At 40.4% G+C, this 25,206-nt stretch overlaps 1 protein-coding gene across 1 annotated transcript in view; it reads right to left on the bottom strand.

Moving 5' to 3' along the window:
• The window catches only part of LOC108792118 (E3 ubiquitin-protein ligase HERC2), a 134,041-nt gene that overhangs the window by 45,946 nt on the left and 62,889 nt on the right, over nucleotides 1-25,206 (bottom strand). The window contains 22 exon segments of the mRNA XM_018562815.1: nucleotides 3,120-3,291; nucleotides 5,049-5,130; nucleotides 6,677-6,854; nucleotides 7,296-7,386; nucleotides 7,613-7,756; nucleotides 8,612-8,693; nucleotides 10,584-10,695; nucleotides 11,107-11,282; nucleotides 11,376-11,467; nucleotides 12,695-12,800; nucleotides 13,066-13,254; nucleotides 13,257-13,398; nucleotides 14,243-14,351; nucleotides 16,322-16,447; nucleotides 16,548-16,716; nucleotides 16,894-16,992; nucleotides 17,590-17,729; nucleotides 18,729-18,999; nucleotides 20,436-20,578; nucleotides 21,458-21,601; nucleotides 23,170-23,308; nucleotides 23,469-23,699. Coding sequence (XP_018418317.1) covers nucleotides 3,120-3,291; nucleotides 5,049-5,130; nucleotides 6,677-6,854; nucleotides 7,296-7,386; nucleotides 7,613-7,756; nucleotides 8,612-8,693; nucleotides 10,584-10,695; nucleotides 11,107-11,282; nucleotides 11,376-11,467; nucleotides 12,695-12,800; nucleotides 13,066-13,254; nucleotides 13,257-13,398; nucleotides 14,243-14,351; nucleotides 16,322-16,447; nucleotides 16,548-16,716; nucleotides 16,894-16,992; nucleotides 17,590-17,729; nucleotides 18,729-18,999; nucleotides 20,436-20,578; nucleotides 21,458-21,601; nucleotides 23,170-23,308; nucleotides 23,469-23,699 — 3,137 coding nt within the window.

The following is a 25,206-nucleotide window of genomic DNA, read 5'->3' as shown; positions in this document are numbered from 1 at the left end:
TTTTTTGTGTTTTTTTTAAAAAAAAAAAGGGGGGGGGGGGAAATAAAATCACATGGAATCATGTAGTCAACAAACACTCAGCCAACATATAACAGTTATGGGTGCAGAATAATTGCATGAGACCATTAAGAACTTACACCAGATCCTAAACATGAACAATACAAAACCACGTACCAGGAGATTATTCAATATTTTAGCCAGACAAGGCACTAGAATAAATGTTCCCATATATGCTTTTAAGTAGGGGTGAAACACATGGTAAAAGGGCAACGTTAAAGATTACCAAGAAGATGAGTGAAAAGAGCAACTGTCCGACCGCACATCTGTAGTAATCTTCCTAAATCTATGTGATCCAGTCAAAGTTGGGTAGTGGCACAGTGTCCTTTCCCATTCCTGGGAGATAAGGAGTTCTCTCCTCAGCAGGAAGCACTTGGTCAGTGAAAATCAAACTGTGCAGATGTTTCCATAATATGTTTAAATCGGAAAGCAAATAGGCTATTTATAACCACCCTATCCGGCAAAATTTACCTGCCAACTTTAAACTGATAATCATACATTTGTGGTAAGGTAGTACAAATTTGCATATACGGGTGCATAGTACATAAAACATACTAAATGCAGTGAGTGATTTCTTCATTTCTGAAAGGGAGTTAAAGCTGGTACGTGTACACTCACAGGTAACCACACTGCAGTCATCAGAAGGAGGTTCAGTGGAAGAGCAACGCACTAAGACCTAATATTTGGGCAACAGTGTACTCAGAAATTATAAGTCTGTCAAAATCTGTGGTGGCTAATGTCAAGTACTTAACGGGAAATAGAAATCAGCAAAAACAAAAACCCCTCACTCATAATACTTGAAGTAGCACACTAACAAAATAAAAAACAGGACTTTTGTCTTACCTGTAAAATCCATTTTTCAGAATAAATGACAGGACACATGGAGATAATTCTTGAGTGGATGGGTTATGGGATACATTTAAGAGATTGGACACTGGCAAATCAATCAAATACAACTCTGTATAACCCCTGCCATTCCCAGCCTGACTCAGTTTTGTAGCAAGCAGAACAAGAGTGGATAGCAGAAACCAGAGGAGAGGGTTCTGTGTTCTGTGATGTACGTCAATAAATGGATTTTATAGTTAAAACATAAATCATGTTATCTTGGCCATACATTACAGGAAACCGTGAGTTCATTCTTAAATGGATCAAAACAGTTCAGAAGTAGTGCAACACCAAATGGTTCAAAAGCAGTGCAACACCAAAACAGCAAACAACGGCTAACAAGCCCTTATAAAGAATAACCAACCCCAAGAGGGAATAACAAAAAGGACCCCACAATCAAAGGGTCACCTGAAGAACTCTGTAGCCGAAGCTAGCATCAGCCTGAACATCCACCTGGCAAAACTTTGAAAAGCTGCCACCTTGTCCTCTGCTCACACATTTTGCGACTTGGGAAACCATAATCTGATGCTGGAAGGCCCAAGAAGTACTAACGCTCTTAGTAGAGTGATCCTTTTGGGGCTTAACTAGAAAGAGGGAACCTTACCCTTAACTCATAGGCCTGTGTGATCGTTCACCAAATCCACATAGCGATAGTGAAACAAGAAGCTGGCTACCCCATACAGGGATGCTAAGGAATGACAAAGAGGGTGTCAGAATGTGGATGGAAGCTGTATTAGAGAGGTAAACACATTGGTAGTGATGTGTAAATATGCATAATTAATGTCCACTAATACCAGAAGGTCTCCTGGGTGAAGGGAGGCAATGATAGAGCAGGGAGATTGTGAATTTCCAAACTGCCAGGGACCCATTCAAGATCTTGAGATTGAGATCAGAGCAGACCTCCCATTGTTTGCTTTGGGGACAGTGAACAGGTTGGAGTAAAATCCCTGGAACTATTCTGCTTCCATTACAGGGACTATGACCCCCTGAAAAAGTAGCTGTTCTACGGCAGCAAGAAGATCCAACCATCTTTAGGGAGCTCTTGGCATGTTTGACAGCAGTAAGGAAGGAGGAGGAGGCGGCAAGTAGTGAAACTCCAGCTTGGTTACAGTGTTTTGGACCCAGAGGAGGACCAATGAACCCCCTTGCCGCTGGAACCACAAAATTTGACCCACAGGAGAAAAGGGGTACAAAACTGGGGACCTGAGTAGGGACAAGCATGACTTACTATAGTGGCAGCTGACTTGCAGCACTGTAACTTAAATAGGACATTCCCCTATCCAGTCTTCACCCTCCCAGCAAAAATACAAAATACACCTCAAAAGGGTCTTCAAAAGACAAGACACAGCAATGGAGTACGGCCCTGGATCTGTTAAGCACCCTGCGGCACATTACACATGCTGCCCAAAGAAGAGTGCCCCAATGCAGGTTTCAGTGTACTAAGCATATTACAGGCCAGCCTTGCATCTTTCTTCCTAGCGGCGTCCAGGCACTGTCTTGCAAGGCTCTACCGTGGAGAAAACCGATCTGGATAACTGCTGTTAGGTGTCGCAATGGCAGTGGACAGCATTTAGGGAAACATGCTAGAAGAATCTTCAGAAAAAAAATTGCAGAAAAAAGCATGTACTTCTCTCAGAGCAGAGAGAAGGCGTACATCACCTAATGACGCAAGCAAAAACAGAGGCAGGCTGGGATTAGGAGTGATGATATAGAGATGTCTTACAGCTGTGATATGCCAGTGTCCAATCGCTTGCAGGTAGCTGCATATTGCATCGATTGAAGAATTAACTCTGTGTCCTTTGATGTACAATCAAGAAATACCAAAATAAAAAAACAATACATGGGGAAACTTTACTGTACAGTGTCCATAGTTAAAGCAGAACATAAACATGAACACCAATAATAATTACAAATACATAACTTAGAAGATGAATACAACAGAAGGAAGGAAGTCCATGCTCTCCTTTTAGAAAATTGTGCAAAACTGACATTTAACTGAGGAACTGAACATATATGCGACCAAAGAACAGAAGTTTCTCTTCCAGAATCAGAACTATTTACAGTTTAGCAGCCCCTTTTAAAAGCAGATTAATCCATAATGATTAATTAATGCAGAACCTCATTCTCAGTTTTATACATAGACGGTATATAAAACTCAAAGCCTTGATCCGCATTACCATGTCCAGACCACTCCAGACTTGGTTAGTGCGAGGGAAAACTGGGCTCCACACTCAATCTGACACACTCCCTGTCCATTGAGTCTTTCTATATTCTGGGGGACATTGCATCCCTCACTGCCTCCACGGCCTAGCTTCCCAAAGTCTCCATCACCCCAAGAGAACACCAGTCCTGGAAATAAGAAACACAAATATAAGAAAATCATTAAATATCTAGATTAAATACACCGACACGGAACACATAAAAAAACAGCGAGGCAATGTGAAGCCTAACTACAAATGTCATATCCAAGGTGATCATACATCAAACAAATGTGTTTCCTAGCCAATTATCTTAGAATTGTACGCCTATATGTGTGATTGCTGTGAGGACTAAAGCTGGCCATACAACTATAGATTTTCTATAGATTTTTTTCTATCAGCTTATGATAGAAAAAGATACTCAGGCGCAAGCTTGTTTTATGATATCTTAAGGTTCTAGCAAAATAACTAAGTGATGTATATTGCTATATGCCAAGCTTTATGGTATTCTTTACTACAGTATCACCATTTCTGTGCTTATCCTCAGCAGCTTAATTTGTGTTATAAGACAGTGGCATGAATCCCAGGTGTGTTCAAGTGTGTCCCCAATCGTACATGGTATGAATACATGTGGTTTGAGATGAATGATTGTCAATGGATGCAGGATAGATAAGTCCAGCGACAATAATCTTTCCCAAACTACATGTACGATTACATGCGGACTTCCACTATCAGATGTGGCCTCTGTCACCTGCTGTCATTTACTTTAGGCCACATCTGAACAGGGACACCTGGGATTCCTGCCACAAGAATCCGCAGGTTCCTGCTGCAGGTATTCCAGATAGCAACAAAGGTCCCGTGTGAAAGGGGCCAAAGATGTGTTGTCAACTAGCCTTACAGTACTGAATAGGCTGGAAAACATTTGGTTAGTGCTACATAAATTGCATAGTTGGCTACTAGGAATGTGCATGGGTTGGTGCAAACTGAGTTCACCTGTGCAAAATTGTCAGTGAGGCATTCCCCTCCTAGCCCAATCAGCTGCGGCCCCTTCCCAACAAGTTGTTGGGAATGTCCTGGCAGCAGTTGACTGGCTGGGAGGTGAATGTGTCACTAGCTGGAGGGGCACAATTTCACAAGCGACACCCCTGGCTCCTCTCTTTGATACCTAGCACAGCAGTGACTCAAGATAAGGAAACTGATTTTCTGAGTAGCTCTGTTTTTCTGCAGATTTTTCTATAGTCAGATGGAAAAATTGGAACAGATTCCTCCATCTACGCTAAACTGTGTGGCTGGAGGAACCTCCCACTGGGCCAAGTATCTTGCTAGTCGGCCACGCTGGCTCTCAAAATACCTAAACAATGCTTGCATCCAATCAGATTGTTCAGGTATTTTGACAACTAGGGGGGACCGACTAGCAAGATATTGAAGCTTGGCCCAGCGGGAGATTTCTCCATCCACACAGTTTAGCGTAGATGGAGGAATTTCTTTTACTTTTTCCCATCTGACCAAAGGCTGATAGAAAAAAATCTATAGGTGTATGGGCAGCTTAACCCTCTTGTGTAAGATGCTTGAGGCAAGTAAAAACAGAAAAAAATGAATGTAAAAGAGATGAGCTTTGAAACCCTGTTTACACAATGTTTCATCAGGATATAGATTGACCTGCTGTGTACAGTTATGATCAAACAAGTCAAATATGGAAAGAAATGACTAAGAACCACCACATTTTATTGCATCTAAATGTTATCCTACTAAATTATTACCTTTTTTATAAACAGATTATATCACGACACTGCTATTCTGGGTGAAATATGCCATTGTGATCACTGTATGTTGATAGACTTACTACCAGTGTATATTCTTAAGGAACCAAGCCTTTTCTACTAATATAAATGGAAAACAGAAATTTACCCTCATCTGTCAAAGCCAGGGTCTGAGCATCTCTGCTTCCACATGCCACCTGAATAACCCTATGACCAAGCAGCACCTTCACCTGAAAGGTAAGCAACAGTTAGTGGATATCCTCTTTGGAAAGATACCAAAGTAAATGTACCAAAATCTCTGCAACATGTAGACAGAACCTCTGACAGTTACATTCACCGGGGGGAAGTTATCAAAACTGGAGCAGTTGCCCATGGCACCCAATCAGCATCTCTTTTCAGTTTGCTCAGGTAAGATTTGAAAATGAGAGAGAAGCTGATTGGTTGCAGTGCAAATCTGCTCCAGATTTTGATAAATTCCCCCCATTATGTTTAAAATGTAAAACTACACTGGTGTGGGCATGAGCAAAAATAAACCATATAGGCAGAAATCGATATATAGTACATGGATAACAAAAGCTGAAATAAGATGTTTTTATACACAATTACTGTTAACATTTTATTATAAATATAAAAAAAAATATGAAATGCTCATTTGCATACAATAAATACCATGGAGGGCCACAAACAGCAATTTACTAGGGAAAGAACTTTCAAAGCGCAAAGAGCTGGATAAAAGAGTTATCAGCCTTCCCCAGTACCAGAACGCAAGCCAAAGCTATTCATCTGGGAGCGTTAAGCTGCTAAAGTCTAACTAATAAGATCGGAGAATGGAAACACATCTTGCTCACTACCAGTTTTGCATTGCAACTTTAGATGGATGCAAATTATTTGGTTTTAACAGGACTGTATGAAAAATCAGTTAAGATCAACATTTGCAATACTTTTAATGCCAAAATAAAAACAGTAAACCTCTTTTTGACAACCACAGTTATGTACTACAAAGATAGCGATCGGAAGCAAAATATATAATCAAAAACATGTTGGATTTACTTTATTCCACCACCAACCTTTTAAAAAAACATTTAAAAGAAGGTTCTTTCACAATAACATACTCAAATAACACTCTATAATCATGGCTGAAAAAAGGTATGGACGTACTGCTTATTATAATCTAATCATATACAGGTATTCCTCACTTAACGACCGAGTTCCGTTCCTACGACCAGGTCGTTAAACGGATTGGTCGTTAAGTGAGGAACTCTATACAGTACTATACTGCATTAGTACAGTACTGTATAGCGTTGCCGATGTACAGTACCGAACAGTGTACTGTACATCCGGCAATGGAAATACTTACCGAGACCTGCAGTGAAGATCGGGGGATGTCACTTCCGCCGGCGACCCGTCGCACTGACGCTGACGCGGAAGGTCGGAGGTCGATCGGCGGTCCGTCGTAAGTGCGAGTGGTCGCAAAACAGGCAAGTCGGTAAGTGAGGAACATCTGTAGTGGCATTGTTCACAAATAAATTAAAATAGGGGTAAATAAATTAATATGGAATCCAGGAACCAGCAGGATTTTATTTAGGAGTCGGCTCCATTTAAAAAAAAAAAATCACTCAAGAAAACTTTAAAAGTTAGGCGTTAGCTGTAATTTCTAAGGCGCATTGACTACCTGGATCTTGGGATTTGTCCTGCCCTGTATTAAACACAAATTCCACCCACCAGTAAGAGCAAATCAATCTTCATACATTTTAGGACTAAAGCAATCACTCTTACCATTTTAGGCTTCAGCTGTGTTGTATTTTCACCATGTCCCAGACGGCCATATTCTCCCAATCCCCATGTATACAGCTCCCCACTAGATGTAATGGCTGCACTATGGGAGCTGCCACAGGCAATGTCTCTGATACGCTTGCTCTTCAGTGCTTCCACCAGACGAGGCTTGTCACAATTCCTGAAAATAGCAACAGCTCATCTTAAGTTCAACAGTCAGTGCTAGGAAATACAATAATAAACTCCCCATTATCCGGCATCCACAGGGATTGATAGATTCCAGATAAATGTAGTTCCTGGTTGCTTGAGACTTACTATTAAAAATAGATCTAACTAATGCCATACCCCATACTATACCATAAACAAACTCTGTATTGACTTTATATTGATATTGAAATGCAACAAATGAAAAGCAAAGACAAATAGACACACTTAAAACATATTGATACAAATAGGCACACAATCATTTCCAGGATAATACATGCCGCAGATCAGCATAACAGTGAGCACATGGGGGATTTTTTTTTCTGGTTAGATGAGAGTTATGGTTAGTTGAATAACAGATAAAACAGAGTTTACTGTACATATTTATACTACTAAAAAATAAGAAATCTATTCTTACATCCTACTGAAATGTCCAAGCTTGCCATCATCCCCTTCTCCCCAAGAGAAAATTTTTCCATCCACAGTTAAAGCCATTGCATGTCTTCCACCTGAAATATGGAGATGTGAAAAATGACTACAAAGAGGCACATGCGCTATCATACTTCGATCTTCATCCACAGAATGATTAAAGAGACCCCGTCATTAAAAAACTGCTGCAGGTGTAAAGTGTAGCCTCCTACCGTAGTTCCCTGGAACTTTTAGGTGCCTGCGAATATTTTTTTTATTACAGAGTCTTTTTAAGAGACTAGAATAGACTCTTTTGACAAAGTGTACCTGAGTGAACAGCCACTTTCTTCACCACATAGTTGCTAAGAGCAGTCATCTGTCGCGGTATGGGCACAGTGCCGCTTGAAATGCCCAAGCCCAGTCTTCCATTGGTGGCCTCTCCACACGCATACACTTTTCCTTCCACAGTAACTGTAAATAGTAAATATAATAGGAACTAAGCATGTTTACCTATACTCAACTCTATAAAACACAGTAGTAGCAAAAGATATTAAGACAGAATATCAGGTGATTTATTAAGGGTAATGAAAAAATGATTTCTGGGTCCTAAATGTATAATGCTAGGAGTGGCGTATTTTGACAATATTTAGAGACATAATTGTGGGGTATCTCTGCCACAATATCCTGTGGCATTACAATGCAATGCAGCAGAATGGGACCATCACTAACACAGCTATTTTATATGGCTTTGAATACAAAGTAGAATATGCAATGGGGAATAATTGATTTGACTGCAACACATGCTGTAATCCACATAAACAAGTCAACTCTACTTGCTCAGGTAAACTCTAACCTTACAAATCTGGTATGGTTATCTACACATTGCTGCTTTTGCAAAGAGTTAATAAAGATTTGGATTTTCTATTAAAAGTGGATATGAACTCAAAAAGTGAAGACTTTCCATGTTATGGAGAACATCTAGAAACATTCATGGTGCCTAAGGAGGACCCCATTCTCCTTTCTGGATGCTCCGACATGAGGAAGCAAGACCTGCTTCTACCAAGATGGCTGCCCCCACACAGAGAGACAATGCAGACCAAAGTATTGTAAGCCAATAATGAGAGAAAGATCAGCTGCAGGGAGACCATGAACAATAAAGGTCATTGTCCTGTTTCTGCTTTTTTGAGCACAACTCCCAGAGTTTAGGTTCCCTTCAATATAGCTAATAGGAAGTCCAGTTATGTTATAGCCTATACTGTAAGCTATCTACATCAGCTTAGAACTATACACAAAATGTGAGCACTGTAATGTAATAAAAAGTTGTACCTGCAAATAGGCTTTTAGATCCACCAGCAACCTGTACAACATTGAGAGCTGAAAGAGTCTCCGAAAAGGATGGAACTTTGATCTGCAAGATAAAATATTTATTTTACCATAGCTTAAGTGATATAATATATTCAAAACCAGTAAATTGGTAGGTATGTTTCTAAATACGCAAAATAAATTTGGCAACAGAAGTCACACAGTTTCAAAACACATACATTTGCAAATACATTAGTTTATTTGCGATGTAGCATAATGCTCTTACATTTAATGCAAGATATGAAAGGCATGCATATAATGTACTTTTCCACCTAATCATACATCATATCTACCAGCGATGCCTGACCATCGGTCTGTTGTTCCAACAGGTTCACGACACTAGGCTTCCTTGTATTAATTTGTTTGTTTTCATAGCCCAAGATGGCTTCCTTGTATTAACGTGTTTGTTTTCATAACCCAAGATATCCATTTATAATAAATCTGTCCCAAAAAGGCAATTGTCATGCTTGAAAGACTATATCATGCCATAAGCCTAAAGAGGCAGATCAACTAAACAGACTCACAGATTTGTGGTCACTGTCCATTTTATATCCCTAGCTGTAGAGACTGCTGAATAAATCTTTCCAGTCAGATAACTGTATAGGATGTTTCGTTGGATGCCTAAAAGGCACACTATGTGACCAATTAGGAGAAACCATAATATGGCCAAACTTTATGCTAACCAGGTATTTGTGTATGCTTAAACCAACCCATTTTAATACATCGAATAATCCCTTTGTTTGAGATATATTTCATAAACTATGTTGTGGGTCTTTATATGGTTTAACTGTGCAGGGTTTACTAACCAGTCACCTATTATCCATGTTTTCCCTGGCTTCTTAGTTATGAATGCTACCCAGTTTCATGCATTTTCTTACTGGCTGTCCAGTATGTGGTGATGCACATTATGTTACATCGATCTCATATGGGGGCACATGCTGTATTACATCTGCAAAACCTCAAGCTTCCTCCTGTTGCTTTGAGGGAAGGATGATCTCTGCTAGTCTGGAAGCCCATTTACCTTTGGAGCACTTTAGGGCCTCTTTCACACTGGGCGATCTGGCATTCCTGTGCAGGAACCTATGCATTCCTTCGGCAGGAATGCCAGGTGTCTTCATTCAGATGAGACCACTATACTCAGAAATGCTGACCAGGACCCACTATGTTGGGCAGCACTCCCCTACCCTCACAGGTAAAGTGTGAAAAAAAGAAAAAAAAAAAGGTTTTTTTGTATCCATATTCTTTTTTGAGTTTTCATCTGGCTGGTTATGGGATTACCAGGGTCCTTCCTCTCCTGTTGTAGCATCAGCAACTGTTGGCAGCCCTGAGTGATGTAGAGAATGTGCTCACATAGCAATGTGAGTATTGTGTGTATCATGTTCTCTTGAGCCCAAGATATTTGAATGTTACACCTATAGGGTTATGTCCACGACAGCCTGAGTGCCCAGGAAGTGGGCTGAATGACAACCAATGGCCAGAAAACAATCAGCTGTGCAGGACAGAGGAAATTGCATTAGACAGTGCTGGGAAATTGAAGGCAACTACTTTTCATTTATTTTGTTTTTTATTGTGGGAGAGATTTTCTTTAGAAAACAAATTTAAACTGGAAATGTCCTTGAAGCAACTTAGAAGGTGGTAAAATTCCTTGTAGTTGTAAAAGGAACTCAAATGCATCTCAAACTGATCACTAAAGTAAGGGGAAACATGCTGTATCTGCCCATCTACACAAGCTCTAAAATCCCCATTCGTACCAAGTAAAGACCTGTGACAACCTCCTAACTCTACAGTGTCATGTCAACAGTGAAGCTGTGCCACGGCCTTTGCAAATACTGCCCTTGTTAAATGCTGATGTCAGAAAGCATACAGATACAACATGACAGCTAAGCCAGATTGATATAGAAAATCAACAAGTAAGACATGTTGCATTAAATCTTACCTTGGAACCTTTTAGTCCTCCCAGCTGATCCTTGTCATTCAAACCCCACACAAAAACCTTGGTTCTGATTGTTGCTGCAGATTCTGAAGCTGCTACTTTTTTCCTGACAAAACTAGGGAGACATAGCTGGTTATTATACGAATAATAAAAGCACTACAAAGCTACATTTGATTCTACAATCCCCTTAGCTATCACAATTCTATTTACAGGGGAAATATAGTGCATTTTCAGTAAGAACTTAATTGGAGCTATTTCTGCAGCAATTTTGATGTGACTTTTACATTATAGATTCTTGTTTTTACATTTATGTAACCGTTTTAAATAGATTTGTAGATTAGCCAATGGAGGGATAATTGCATTTTGCGGAAATCTCTCACCATTCCTACTAAACAACTGTGCCTACATAGACAGTACATTACAGTGGCTTGGCAGCCCCATAGACTTGCATTCATTATAATGAAATCAATAATTTTATAATCTATATTGGAAGAAAATGCTATTTCATAACTTTTGTAAAACGTGCCTGCCAGTGCTGGTCTTATCATCATCCTCTTCCTCATTATCAGATGCAAGAAATGGAACGGTGGCTAGATCCTCGTCCTCTGCCCGAATCTGTCCAATAATGCTCAGTTCATGGATCTTACAGTCAATGCCAGAGCTCCGACATTGCTTTATGGCAATTTCAATATATCTGTGATACTAGAGCAGACAAAAGGAAAAAAACTCACATTAGCTTTCAAAATTTAAACATAGAGAATACGGTTACAAAATGCAGCTGCAGGGCCTACTCACCTCTGTACAGTCACTTAGCAGCAACACACTCATGTCTATTGGATTAATGTTGATTGTCTTTAATTCTATGAGGTTATTAAGAGAGTTTCCACCTAAAACAAAAATAAAATGTTGTAAACCCTGATCTACAGCTAAAAATGTACAAGTGACTAAAGCAGTTGTAAACCCTAAGTGGGTGAGATTTAGTTTGGTAAAGCTCTGATTTTTTTTTTTTGGTCATAAAATATGGCTTACATCCTTTTTTTTTATCTCCATGGTGTGGATTTCCTCCAGCTTCTTTCAGCTACTTCCTGTTTACATACCCTTGCTACAGCATTGGCTGCACCTCATTGCTCTGGCCCGACTCCCTAGCAGTAACAACGGTGGACCATGCCTGAACAATCTGTGTCAGATATGACAGGAAGTGCCAGAACAAGGACATTTATAGCAGCATCACCAGGTAAGTTAATAAAAGCTGCAGATTTAAAAGGATTGAATACAATTTTTAAAATAGCATTAACATATTAAAGTGAGTTTACTTATTTGGCTTACATCTACTTTAAAATAGAACAATGGCCAAACCTTTTTTTGGCTACAGTTTTCTTTTGTGTCACAGGAGTCTATCTACTCTTGTGACCCAAACTCAGCATACAATGGGCAACTGTCCACTATTTGCTGACAGTGAAGAGCCGTGCTGCAGGCAGGGAAGATCCTGACAATATTGTAGAGATCTACCTCGCTACCTGATTGACAGCTGACTCTAAATGTATAGAGCCAACTGTGTGCCCACTCTTCCCATCTGTGTCCCTCCAATAAGAGCTGGAGAAACAGAGGGGAGTTATGTGGGGAGTGATGCCGAGAGCCACAGCTCTCTGCAGGGAGTTGAGTGATCAGCAGCTTGTGATCGCTCGGTTCTTGAGCCATAGAGCCGATGTGTGAGAGCTGCAGTGTCAAGCGCTGGCTCTAACTATTGTGAAGAATATATCAACTTGGACAAGCAAGCTACAGAAGATATGTTAAGAGCAATGAAATCTGATTTCATATTGATGCTATGGGCCACAGTACAACATTTTTCTTTGAACCATTTCATTAAAGGGAATTTCCAGGAAAACAAATGCTGTTTGCTTTTCGCTGCTTTGTGTATTAATATGGAAGGATCCCCTTCAAACTGTTCGAGGTTCTGTCAATGACACCTTCTAATAAAATGATAGTGCTCTGTAACACTATAACACAATTATTACAGTGTCCAAAAAGTCCCACAGAAATGGGCACCCCCCTGTGTTACCATAGGTGGAGTACACGACAATTAGTTCTATTTTTGTTGGCCAAGTTTCCCATACCTGATACAACTACAAGAGAAGGCATGTAACTGCTATCTGCAGGATCGACAATCATCATCAATCTGTGTACTTGAACATCTGGGAAAATCTCCAACCGAATCCAGTGCTGTACAAAACAAACATACACATGATCATATCACCAGGTTCTGCTACAGTGCGATATAATTTTTTGAAAGTTTTATTGCAGTAAGCTTATTTTCTTAAACAAAATGCAAAGTGCAGGAATCCACAGTCCACAATCTAATTTAGTTTTATGGACATGAGACCAGCAACAGATAAATTCTGAATAGTTTGCTGGGGGTGCTGCACTCATTGCACCTTGCAAACCTTTGCTGAATAAGTGTTTCTTTTCATACGTAAACATAACTTGCCTTTCCTTGTGAGCCAGATGACTGCCAGCACTGATCACTACCATCAATAAGACGAGATGCTTGGTTTGCCGAAGAGGAAACATTTAGATTTTTTACTATCCTGGACCAGTCGTCTAGCAACATGCCCCTCTGACCACTGTGTCGCCGCTTTAATTGCTTTATTCTGACAAAACAAAAAATTATAATACTATACCTGGTTCATTTATTCTTCCAAATGTATGCCTAGTATTGTGCTTCCGATTCTTAAAGCAGGTTTCACAGAAATCAAAGTCATCACAATTGCGACATTTAAATCGCGGCCCATGAATAGGAAACATCTGACAGCCATCACAGCTGTAAAAGAAAAAGAAAATCTTTTAAAAGTAGATTGAATACCTAACTAGAATACAATTAGTTTGCTAGAGCACTGTGTATCAATCAACTGCCATGTTTATTTTAGAAAATATCGTTTTCTTGATTTCCATCTTTTTCTGTTTTTCAGTGCTGCCAATCGACTCCAGCCTCTTTGCAAGCACTTTCTGTCTAGATGCACTTGCTCCAGCCATGGCTCTAGATCATTGTTCAGGTTGGGCTTCCTGATGGTGACAATGGTCTAACAGGTCTGTGCCAAGCGCACTGGCATGGCTACCCGCCACCAGAAGCACGTGCAACAGGACGACTATGCAGAAACACAGTTTGAAGACAGTTGTCATGCTATAACAGGAAGTGCCTGAACAAGAACCTTCATGTCAGGACTACCAGATATTATTTGAATGAAAGCTGCAGATCTAAAGATTTAAAAATCACTTTTAAATGACAGCTAATATTGTATTTTAATTATTGGGTTTAGGCATACTTTGACTACAAAATGTCATATAGCATGAAGTCAGATCACAGTATAATGGACTACTGAGTAAAATACTACACTAATAAGACATTTCAATTCATTGTGCTGCTTAATATGAAGTGCTTTTAAAAATGCCCACTGTTCAGTGAAGGGTGTTCATTCCTATCAAAAGCTTCTAAATCTAAATAATTGCCATGGGCCAGTGAATTAGAAAGTATTCCAGCTAGTGGATCAGCATAATCCAAGAAACCAGTTTTTTCCAATATAGAGGTCAGCAATGACAGCCTCTATACTCCCTCAGTACAGGTTTCCTATAAAACAAAACATATACAAGCTGCTGCTATAACATACGTCACTCCAGGATGTATACTGGGGACCAATTCCATCTCTGATAGCAAGCCGGTCCAGTGCGACTGCTGGGGGAAATCCACAATCACATCTTTTCCATTGGCACTAAAGGCTACCAGAAAAAAAATAGACAAAGCAGTACATACAAGTCAGAAGAACAGATGAAAAGTCACATTATTCAAATATTTATTATATAGCCTAACAATACAACTTTATAAAGAGTAAGTGTTTGCAAGCTGCAATTTTATATGCATCGGAAGTATTACATTCCAAGGGTAATGAGATATAGTAACTGGAGGGAAAGGGCCTGATTGACGGGCAGGTTTGGCATTCTCATTCCTACTTGAATCAGATCAAAAAGTCAACTGCTGGTCATATCCACCTGTCAATAAATTCTGAATGATCTCAGAAGAGTCTCAAACTGATTTCAAGCTGATGCCATTGACACAAGCCCAAAGCCAATCGACTAAGTCCTAATACTGATTAAAAAAATTAAAAGTCATGTGTCCCAAAAAAAAAAATGATGATTCAGAACATGTAATACTCTAAGGCCACACCATTCAAATCTTATATTTCATCAATTTACGTATTTTTATTTTTTTTAAGTAGAAATGTGCTACCAGCACTTAATTATAAGTGTATCTGCACTTATAGGTGTCTTAGTTCTCCCTGTATAGTCCCACAAATACTTCTTGATCCTGCCAGTGAAGTCCACCTAATGAAGCTTCCTGTGATGGGGTGACAAAGATCTCTGCTCCTGAGTTCAGAGGAGAGTTGACACTCTCATGTAGACTGCACATGCTTGCACTAAAATGGGATGAGATGCTGTTGCAGGGGGCATGGATATCAGCATGGTCAAACCTTCTGCTTTCTGGATTAACAGCACTGACTTTGTTGCTAAAACCCTCCCATTATAAGCTGCAGTGTCTGGGAGGGAGAGCATGTGAGACACAAAATGGAGGATTTGACTAAAAGGTGCCCATACACTGTGCAAATTTCGGCCAGTTTTTGAGGAACTGGCTAAAATCTGCAGTGTGTGGTGCTGTCAGCATCTTTTCAGCCAGCATCCCTCAATCAGCTGATCGAAGGAGCCTGCCATAAAATTTTCGAACGATCGGAGCCGGCAGCCAATGAGCTGCCCGCTCTGGTCGGATGTTCTGACAGGTGCCAGCAGCCGCTGTGTGTAAACAGTGGGGATTCCTCGATCGATACGCTGTTAGTGTTGATGAAGTAAATCGGGTCTATTTTTTTCATTCAGCCCATGGGTTGAACGGAAAAAAAATTATCAGTCTATGGCCAGCCTCAGTCAGGGAATGTAAAGCAAGTTTTTTGCTTAGTTTATGAGGCTTGTGCATAAATACAGTAACTGGATTTTGAACTTGTTTAACTGTCATATAGACACTGGCATAAACTAGAATATCTGGCACCTGGGCATATAGAAAAAAAAATAAACCCAGAGCAAAATGATTTTCAGTAATAATCATGATATTAAATGTCATGCATGCTGGGGTGGGAGTAGAATTAGCTAGGGGAGGGCAGATGGTAGCAGCTGTAAGTACAGTTGCAACTTTATGTAGACATGCTAAACCTAGCATCTCTGAGCTCCTTCGCGTTGGTTGGATTGATATACTATCTCCTACATATGTCTGTGAAGGTTCACATTCATCCAGGTCATAGTATAAGTGTAAACAATAAATCAAGGCAACTGGACTTGCTGTATTTTTCCTAATACAGCAAGCCCAGTTGCCCTGATTTTTTTTTACTGATATCTCCTACATAGTTACCAATATTTGAAACTGGGAGGGATGTCTTAAACATATCAAGAAGAAAACAGCATTGGTGGTTAGTGGCTGGCTGTAACATAACCCTTGCCCCCACCCCTCTACCCAGCATTAGTGGACACTTGTTGGTTCCAACAACTACTCCCCCCTTCCCCAGCACTGGAGGTCAGTGGCTGACTGGAACAATAAACGCATGTATGTATTGTATAAGCACAAGCATGTATGTTGGAAATGCTAAGCTAGGCAAATATTCAGAAATGTTGTAAATACGTCCATGACTAAAAACAGCAATGTATGTTACCTTTAACAACACCCACACTTCTATGAGTAACTGAGCCCCATTTATATTTAGGTGTTGTAACTGATGCCTTCACTCTGACTTTGTCACCGATTTTAATGTGCGAATGGGAGCTCTGAGGTGGAAAACCTGTTGAGTTAGCAATACATCAGTTTAGCGCATTTTATATATATACCCAGCCTACATATGATACAACTAGATGTGCATTCAGCAAAGAAGGCAAACTAACCTAACAGCTCCACATGGATATATCGCACCCAATATGTTCCTCCTTTCTGCTGCCAGTCACACTGAACGTTCAGGTCATGCAGCCCATCTCTGTCCAGCTTGATGACTTTACCAACATCACCCTCACAAACTTCTTCATATGTGCGACAACAACGAACCATCATGCCAACCTTTGAAAGATACAAGGGGAGAACTGTCAAAAACGTAAAACCTGAAAAAAACATCAAGTGCTGATAGTCAGGTAAAGGTACGATTAAGAAAGACAGAAACAAAAGAGCTCAACCAGGTGAGGAAATCTGGACAGTGACAGATGGTGAGGTAAAAAAAAAATGACAGAGTCATAATACCTGTATGTTCTCTCTCACATATACCGCATAGTCATCATTGCTTAAGAAATCGGCTCTTTTCTTGTAGGTCTGGCTTTCTGTCACCACAGCACCGCTAGACTGCAAAAAAAAAAAAAAAGGACAATACAGTTAGTTATGGAAATGGAGCACCTACTTACACCAACCTTTAAACAGGGAAAGGCCTACACTGCACATACACTACTAATAGAAAGGACAATTTTACATAATTAGTTACTATAAAATAATAAAATTAATACAAATATTAGCCTATAATGTTATGTACCAGAAATGGTAAGGACAGGACACTTGTCAGGTTTTTATTGCATCTGTTTCTCCTGGTTACCGCTGCCGCAGAGACAGAAAGTGATGTGAAAACCAACAATAAACTTCAGGTCATTGAAATAGAATAATATTTTCCAGCTGGCTAATTGGGGATCTCCTCTCACTTTGGAGAGATTTTTCTTCACTTACGGTTATGTCTCTGGGAGACAGAAAGTGAAGGGATATGTCGCCAGTGTCCCTGTCGCCCTGACATTGGTCCTAACCACTCGCTACCCAAAACTATACTGCACCTTAGGGTGCATTTGTGTAAACGATTTTTAAAATCTATTTACGATTTCTTTATCTGCTGTTTGGTAATTAAAAGTAGAAACAAAAATACATCCCACATTAATCTAACATTGAAACAAAGCTTACATCAGGGTATGCAGCTTCAATTTCTTCTACTTCTTCCACAACCTCTTCATCAGACTCCTCAGAAGCAGTTTCAAAATCTGACAGCTCTGTAACCTGGATATCAGGATGATCAAGCAGCCATCCAACCAAAGCCTCCACTCCTGAGAACACAAAGAATTAGTACTGGTACTCCGGTTTAGTACTCATGCTTAGGCCCCATTCACAGTTGTGAGTGGTGTTGCACTGCAATTTCTAGCAGCAGGAATCAGTGGATTCCTGCAGTTGAAATCACAGGTGTCTGCAAATAGCTGCAGCCATTCGCTCAGCCTATACAAACTAATGAAAGTCGGACAACAACAGCAACTGTTCACACATATTCAGACAGACTGCATCCAGGGACAATCATCTGTCCATAACTGCAGGTAATCTGTGGATTTCAATTACATCTGCACAGCCACGAAGGCAGGTGGTTTATAGGGAGGCTACCGAGTCAGTATAGAGCAATTCCCAAAGAAATGTTTCAAGAAGTTTGTTGGATCATTGTACAAAGAATTGAGGTTGTTTTAAACACACGCATGTACTCAGTAATAGATAGGTGTAGCTAGTAATGTGGCCACCATTAATGGTCAAATGCAACAATGCAAGTTTTTGACTTGGGTCATGTTTCACCTATGCCACAGTGTTATAAAATATTTGAATGACGTAAAACAGTTCCCAAATAAGTTAAAAAGCCATTCAAGGCTCCAGATAAAGATTAGGGTCTTATGGGAGAAAAAAAAATCGTCTAGATAAAAGATGGATTTGTGATTATTCAGGGAGCGGTTTGTGTACAGTATGGGTGGGAGGGAGAGGGGGAGGTCTTTGTTGTACCTGGCATTCTAGGGATGGGGCCTAAACCCCAGCATGTTCTGCATCTGTTCAGTGCTACTAGGAAGTTAAATTTACAGTTGGATATAAATTTGTACAGGAAACAAATGCTATATAAACCGTCACCCTTATTTATGTGCATCTTAACATTTCAACATTCAATTTTCTCTAGAAGACAGCACAAAACACATTTTAAAACTCTACAATTACACTAGAAGTATTCAAAGATATTGTGATTATAATAGGCAATATGTCATTATCCAAAAATGGCTTGTCTGAACCACACATTGTACCTGGGGAGCTTGAAGCAGTGCCAGATGCTCCAGACAATGACTTCAGAGCAAACTCAATGTTTTTTCTCTGAAAACCCATCTCCATCAGTTGTACAACGATTGGGACAGGTGGGATAGGAGACTGTTTGCGCTTCTTAACTTTAGCTGGGCAAATCTGCTGCACTGTAACAGGGGAGGAGACCTCGCTTGAACTGCAGAAGTCTTCAAACAGAGGAGTTGATGGATGTGTAGATTCTACCGCCAGGTACTGACACACAGCCAGCGCTGCTGCCTACAATAAAGAAAGAAAAAACCTCACATAGTTCTTCCCTTGATCTAAAATTGAATCTTAATTAACGTGCTCAGAAACATTTTATGCATATTTGTGTCTACCACCTGCTGCTCAAACCCTGTGAAACTGCACCTGTGAATTCCACACAGACGAGACAGAACATTAAGCAACATAATGGCTGAGCAGGAATAATGGCAAGCATCATAAAAAAGGGGAAATCACAATCTGCATGCATATACAACTTTGCATAACCATACAATATGATAGCGGTTAGCTGTCTGGCACATATGCGAATAGGAGAGTTCACAAGATTTTCTATATATTTGGATTTGAATATATAGTTTGATATAACATATATTATGTTAGAAGCAAATCTGGAGTATTTCATCATGTCTGCTATACTGAAAAATATACAAGACAAACTACTTTCTCCAGTGTAGTACAACAAAGGTTGCATGGTAGCCTATGGTCAGTCCATTGCTTGTGTATGTGCCAAGATTACAGAGGCAGATTTAGTGAAGTCATGATTGTCAAGCACTGAGCTGCTCCGAAGTTTGTGTACAAGTGACTAGCTTTAGGAAAGCACATACAAATATCTATACATAATTTAAAAAGTAGTTAAAGCCAAACTCCAAACATAAAAAAAAATATTTAAATATATTCCTCAATAGCCACAGAGGTTATAAATTCACTGCCCATGCAAAGCCCGTTATAAAAGTATCAGCAACTTCATCACTGTGCTATACAAAGCCTGTGCAGAGAGCAAAACTGTGGGAGGGACCCAGCAGGTCCCACCACTATAGGCTGCCTACACAAAACTACATGAGGGGCAGATACAAGATCAGACAACCTGCACAAGGAGAGCAGCAGTGACTGGTCTTTATTACAGGAAGCCCCCAAACAATACGCATACCTCTTGTAATATTTGCTTACGCTGGAGTTCAGCTTTTAAGTTTCCAAAAGGTAACTTGGCACCCAATTTAAAATCCTTTACTTTAAAAAAACAGGGCCGACAATGCTGACATCCTAAAAAATCCCAGATGACTGGCTTTAGTTATGTAAATTTTTCTTGTTCCAGTTCCGTTACCGAAAGTAATGGTGTAAAGAAGATTCCATCTCCTCAAGTAACTAGCATTTTCTAGAAGGTCAGCAATTCCAGCATACACATTTTTTTTTAAAAACCTAGGACACAAAATGATGGACAAAATAATAAATAAAGACTGAATGGTTGCATGCCACGTGTGGGAACTCAGCCTTAGTGTGATGGCTAGTGTTCCAACCCCTAGATAGCTCCAGGATAGTGAACTGCAAAACTTTTTTTTGTGCAAGGCTCACACATTCAATATGTATAAGCATCCCCCACAAAAATAATTTTGTGTTTTAGTACTGAACGTAGATAACCCCATAAAAACAGAAAAAAACCTTTAAACATTTACCTCCAGTTCTTGCTTATCAAATATTGCTTTAACTGGAGACGGCTGTGTAGCAGCAGTCAGGAGTTGTTGCAGTAGTATCATTGGTGGCTGTGGACCTTCTGGAGACATGTCGCCAATATCTGGAGAAGCAGCAGCTCCTTCTTCTGAAGGGGGAACACACTTTTATTTTATTTCAACACTTATTGGAAGTCTTCAGGCATGACAAACAATTTTTACAAATGGTTTTGTGTTCCAACCAAACTCATAACTGAATGTGTAGCATGCTGGTTAAAAGGGTAATTCCACTTTCCCAGGCAAATTTGAGAAAATGGAATTAACCTCTCTAATCTGGCCCCTTCTCCCCCGCTGTATTTACCTTTAGCCAAACGCTCTTTTGCTTCCGCTGGTGCCGGTGTACGCCCCATACTCCATGGACAGCAGCGCACCGGCCGGGGGAAAGAGTGGGAGAGGGGGTCAGATTAGAGGGGATAATCCTATTTTCCCAAATTTATCTGGGAAAGTGGAATTACCCTGTAAATTGCACATAGTGTTGCCCTGGAGTGCTGGAATCTTGGGTTCCGTTTCAACGCGATCTCTGGGTTACCCCTCCAGGGTCCATGGGTTACCCCTCACAGACCTAACATCCTGGAAGCTACTGGTTTCTAATGAAAGTGAAAGCAGGGCGCACATTTAAATATTTCTACAATTCAGTAAATTGGCTAGTTAATCTGCTAGCACATAAAAAAAAAAAAAAATAGAAAGTTTGGTTAGTAAATCGCTAATTTTGCCTGCCCAACACAAGAACAAAAAGGTCTAGAAGTAAATATTAGCAGGGGGTTGCACAGTTTACAATGAACAATGCCAGAATTTTGCCATAATGCTAGATAACGTTATATCTACATTAACATTCTCTATCTCTGAAGTGTTATCTTATATCCATGAATTCACATATGCTTCCAAAAGACACAAGAATATTAAGATGTCAAACATTAAAATACCTGAATTTCTGTATAGTAAACAAGCACAGACATACAGCCCCATACCTGCATGAATGGACCCCATCTCCTGAACCGATGGCTGGGACAAGATCTGCCTCAACCTGTCCTGATGAGAGAGAAGAGCCCAGCCAGCTTTTAATATGTAAAGCTTTAGCTGCTGACATCTCAAGCGGTCTAGATCCACTTGGTCTGTAAAACGAAGAATTAGGCGTTAGGACTCAAGATCTTTTAAGTCATTTAAAAAAACTAAAATCTTGATTTATTGGGGGGGAAAACCATCCTCAGGAAAGAGTAACCGAACTGTAGGCAACAGGAGTTATCTGTACATAACTTCTTTCTGGCTAAATGGAGTTCCAGCATTCCTGGGATGACCACATACCCTGAGCTCATGCTGTACGCAGATGAAGATCTTTTTCAAATCAATAGCTGTCTACAGCATGCACCCCAGATTTATGGGCTCCCAGGGCTAGAGTCTCGTATGGTGCTTGTTATTGCATGATAGTTCATTTACAAATCCCTATAGCCTGGACCAGATCTATGGAAAAGCGCAATGCCCTTAAAGTGTATGTCTGGGCAAAATATTTTAAAAAAAGACATTCCCTACATCTTGGCAGTACTGTACATGCACACTTCCACATGTCCCGTCTCTAAAATGCCGTTCCTGTTGATTCTGCCAAAAATCCAATTAGCCCCAAAACTTCCTGTTTGAGTGATCAACTAATAGTTCTATTAACCCAGCCTGAGCTTTCCCTGCTGGACTACAGATCACCTCTCCCTTATGATATCCTGATGAGGAGAGGGGGAGGTGTACTGTAATCCAGTGGGAGAACTAGACAGAGCAGATAACACCGATTGGGATTTTAGTGCCGCAGGGGCACTGTGTTGTCCGATCACTACAGAAAGTTAGGTAATCACTGAATTTCTGACAGACAAATATTTCAGTATTAGCAGCATTTTAAATGGATAAAACATTTGGGAAATGTGCAAGTGTTGCAGAGATGTACTGAACATGTCTGCCCAGACATACACATCAACTGCATACATGAAAATGCATGTTTACTAGATACAGTTTTGTATTCTCCCTCTCTACAATTTCACAGCCAGAGATAATGATCTCTCCTCTCTATGGCCACAATTATGGACCCTTGCCTTTTAAATGACACCTACAAATGATGCAATGATCACCTAGCATACAACCTTTATTATTAGAGATAAGATGTGAGAGCTAAGGGAGGACTTAACGTGTCTTATAATACCAGGACACATGCAGAGTTTCTAAAGGTGGGCTCAATAAAATGTCTTCAATTTAGGTGAAGCCCTTAACAATATTTACATACATCATTTAATACATATACCTGGTAAACAAAATGATGGGGTCAGATGCCCTTTAAGACAGGAGACATTTTAGGTGCTGTAAACATTGGCTATTTATGCTTTCAGCAGAAAACACAGCAGTGCTAGGTGAAGATATCTCCCATGTGAAGGCAGCAATCAATTTAATCCTTCTCCTGATGTGCTGGAGCTTCCGCTTATCGACTGGATAATGATTTTTAAACCGCAATAATCACCGCTATTCTTAGTCTTTCAAGACACTTTAGATTTTATACCGAGTGACAGTGTAGGCAGTTGGTTTTCCTCCACCAGTAAAACAAGGGGGTAAATATGTGACAATTTGCGGTAATGATTTCACTCATGCTGTGATTTACACAATCAAGCTACTCAGGCCTATGCATTCCTGGAAGTCAAGTGGACTATACCTCCAAGCCCCTGACTGAGAGACTTCTTAAGCCTGTACTTTTCTAGCTTGCATCCTGCCAGGTTAACCAGCTGTGCCCACACAGAGAGCATCGAATCAGTGAAAGGCAAGTTGTTCACACAAAATGGCACCACAGGCAGCTAAAAACACAAAAGATGAAAATTAAAGAAACTTTGTAAATGTAAAGCTTTATATATATATATTATTACACACCTGCATTCAAACACAACAAATCAGTAAGCGGAATACTTATCACATTCTCATACAACATGAATTTTATGCTCAAGTGAGTGCACTTACCGGGGTTAGCTGATTTAAGGAGCAAACACGGCTAGTGCGCACGTCATGGAACTGGACAGTGATTTTTCCTTTTGGTGTTATTCTGGTTACTGTGCCCTCTCCCAATTCATCATATACCACCTGGCCCCCAAGACGTAACCGGCTGTCAATTCCTCCGATAACAGCTAGCACTGCCATTAAACTGCCAACTTCAGGATTTTCAGAGTCAGGGAAGTAATCTTCCAATGCTGCCTGCTAGGTAGTGAGGGTGGCACAGCAAAAAAATAAAAAATAAAATAATCAGCAGAAAGATATCGTAGTGTATGTTTTAAAAAAAGAACTCTGCTATGTGAATCTATAATGATCATATAACAAACAGAAAACAAACAATCCCTTCTTCAGAAGACTGTTCATGCAGTCATACAAATTTGGAAATCTGCAGCTCCTTTACTACACAGTCCTCCTTAAGCCCCCATTCACATGTAGCGACTTACCTTTGCAGCGGCCGGGATAGCGCGACTTCCGGGGCGACGTTCCAGCGACGATAGCGCGACCTTCTCCGTCGGGCTCCATTATCCGTTGGGCTCCATAGAAAAAAGACAAATCGCGCAAAATCTGCCGAAAAAAGGGTCCTGCGGCCGCACAAGTCGCCATGGCAACAAAGGCACCAGGTGGCCGACACAGCTCGTCCTCGGGACGGCTTCTCTCCTCCTCACCAGTGGCCATCCGACATTTCAGCACTCCCTCGTCGGGGTGGGGGCGCAGGAGGGAGAGGTGCCTGCTGTCAGGATGGCCGAGCGGTGAGGGAGAAATAAGCCGCGCGCGCAGCTGTCAGGATGGCTGAGCGGGGAGAAGATCTGAGCTGCTGTCATCCTGTCAGTTTCAGGATTACAGTGGCTCAGTGCGTGGCAGAGCGGGGGATCGGTAAATATCATTGATATTTACCCATTCTCCGTGTGAGAAGGACAAACCCTGGAGCAATCGTCTGAGCAATAAAATAAAAAATGATTTTACAAAAGTGAAAACAGCCCCCCCCCCCCCCCACACACACACACACATATTATTAGACATGTGCGAAGACTAAAAATTAATTTCACTTGAAATGAACGAAAACTAAAAACATTTTCATTTGTTTCATCAAACAAAACAAATTTTTATGCTATTTTGGATTCAGCCATTGGCGCGTTCTGGAGGCAGGGAGCATGACGTCATATAACACTGCACGTGTTGGGCGCCGCCATCTTGGTTTATATCTAGGTATACACCAGGATGGCGGCGCCTATATCGGCGTGTGACGTCAACCGACGCCACGCATGCATGGTGTCATGTAACATCATGCTCCCAGCCTCCAAGATGGCTGGGAGCATGGCACTCATGCACAGAACACGCCGGTGGCCAACATGGCCACCGCACGTTCTCAAACAAATTATTATGTGCCCGTATACATTTTTCGTATATTCGGGCAAATAGTAATTAATTCATTTACACGTAGTCTGGGTTTTGTGTTCTGTTTTTTATTTTTACTTTTCTAGATATACTTACTTGAAAAAAGGGTTTGTCATGACAACCTGACACTTTGTATAGATTCTATTTTAGTTTGACATTTATTGTTTACCTTCTGTTGTTTTATTTGATAAGAATACTTGTATTGTGTCGACAAATTTAATACCTTTCAATAAAAGTTTTATTTTTATCATACTTTTTAATATATTTTTGTTTGCGGCTTAACAAAATAGGAGTCTTTAAATCGTGCGTAGAA

The sequence above is a fragment of the Nanorana parkeri genome, unplaced genomic scaffold (genome assembly GCF_000935625.1).
Source record: "Nanorana parkeri isolate BGI_ZX_2015 unplaced genomic scaffold, ASM93562v1 scaffold601, whole genome shotgun sequence".
Classification (NCBI taxonomy): Eukaryota; Metazoa; Chordata; class Amphibia; order Anura; family Dicroglossidae; genus Nanorana; species Nanorana parkeri.
The sequence above is the reverse complement of the archived record's forward strand: the minus strand, read 5'-3'. Positions and strand labels throughout refer to the sequence as shown.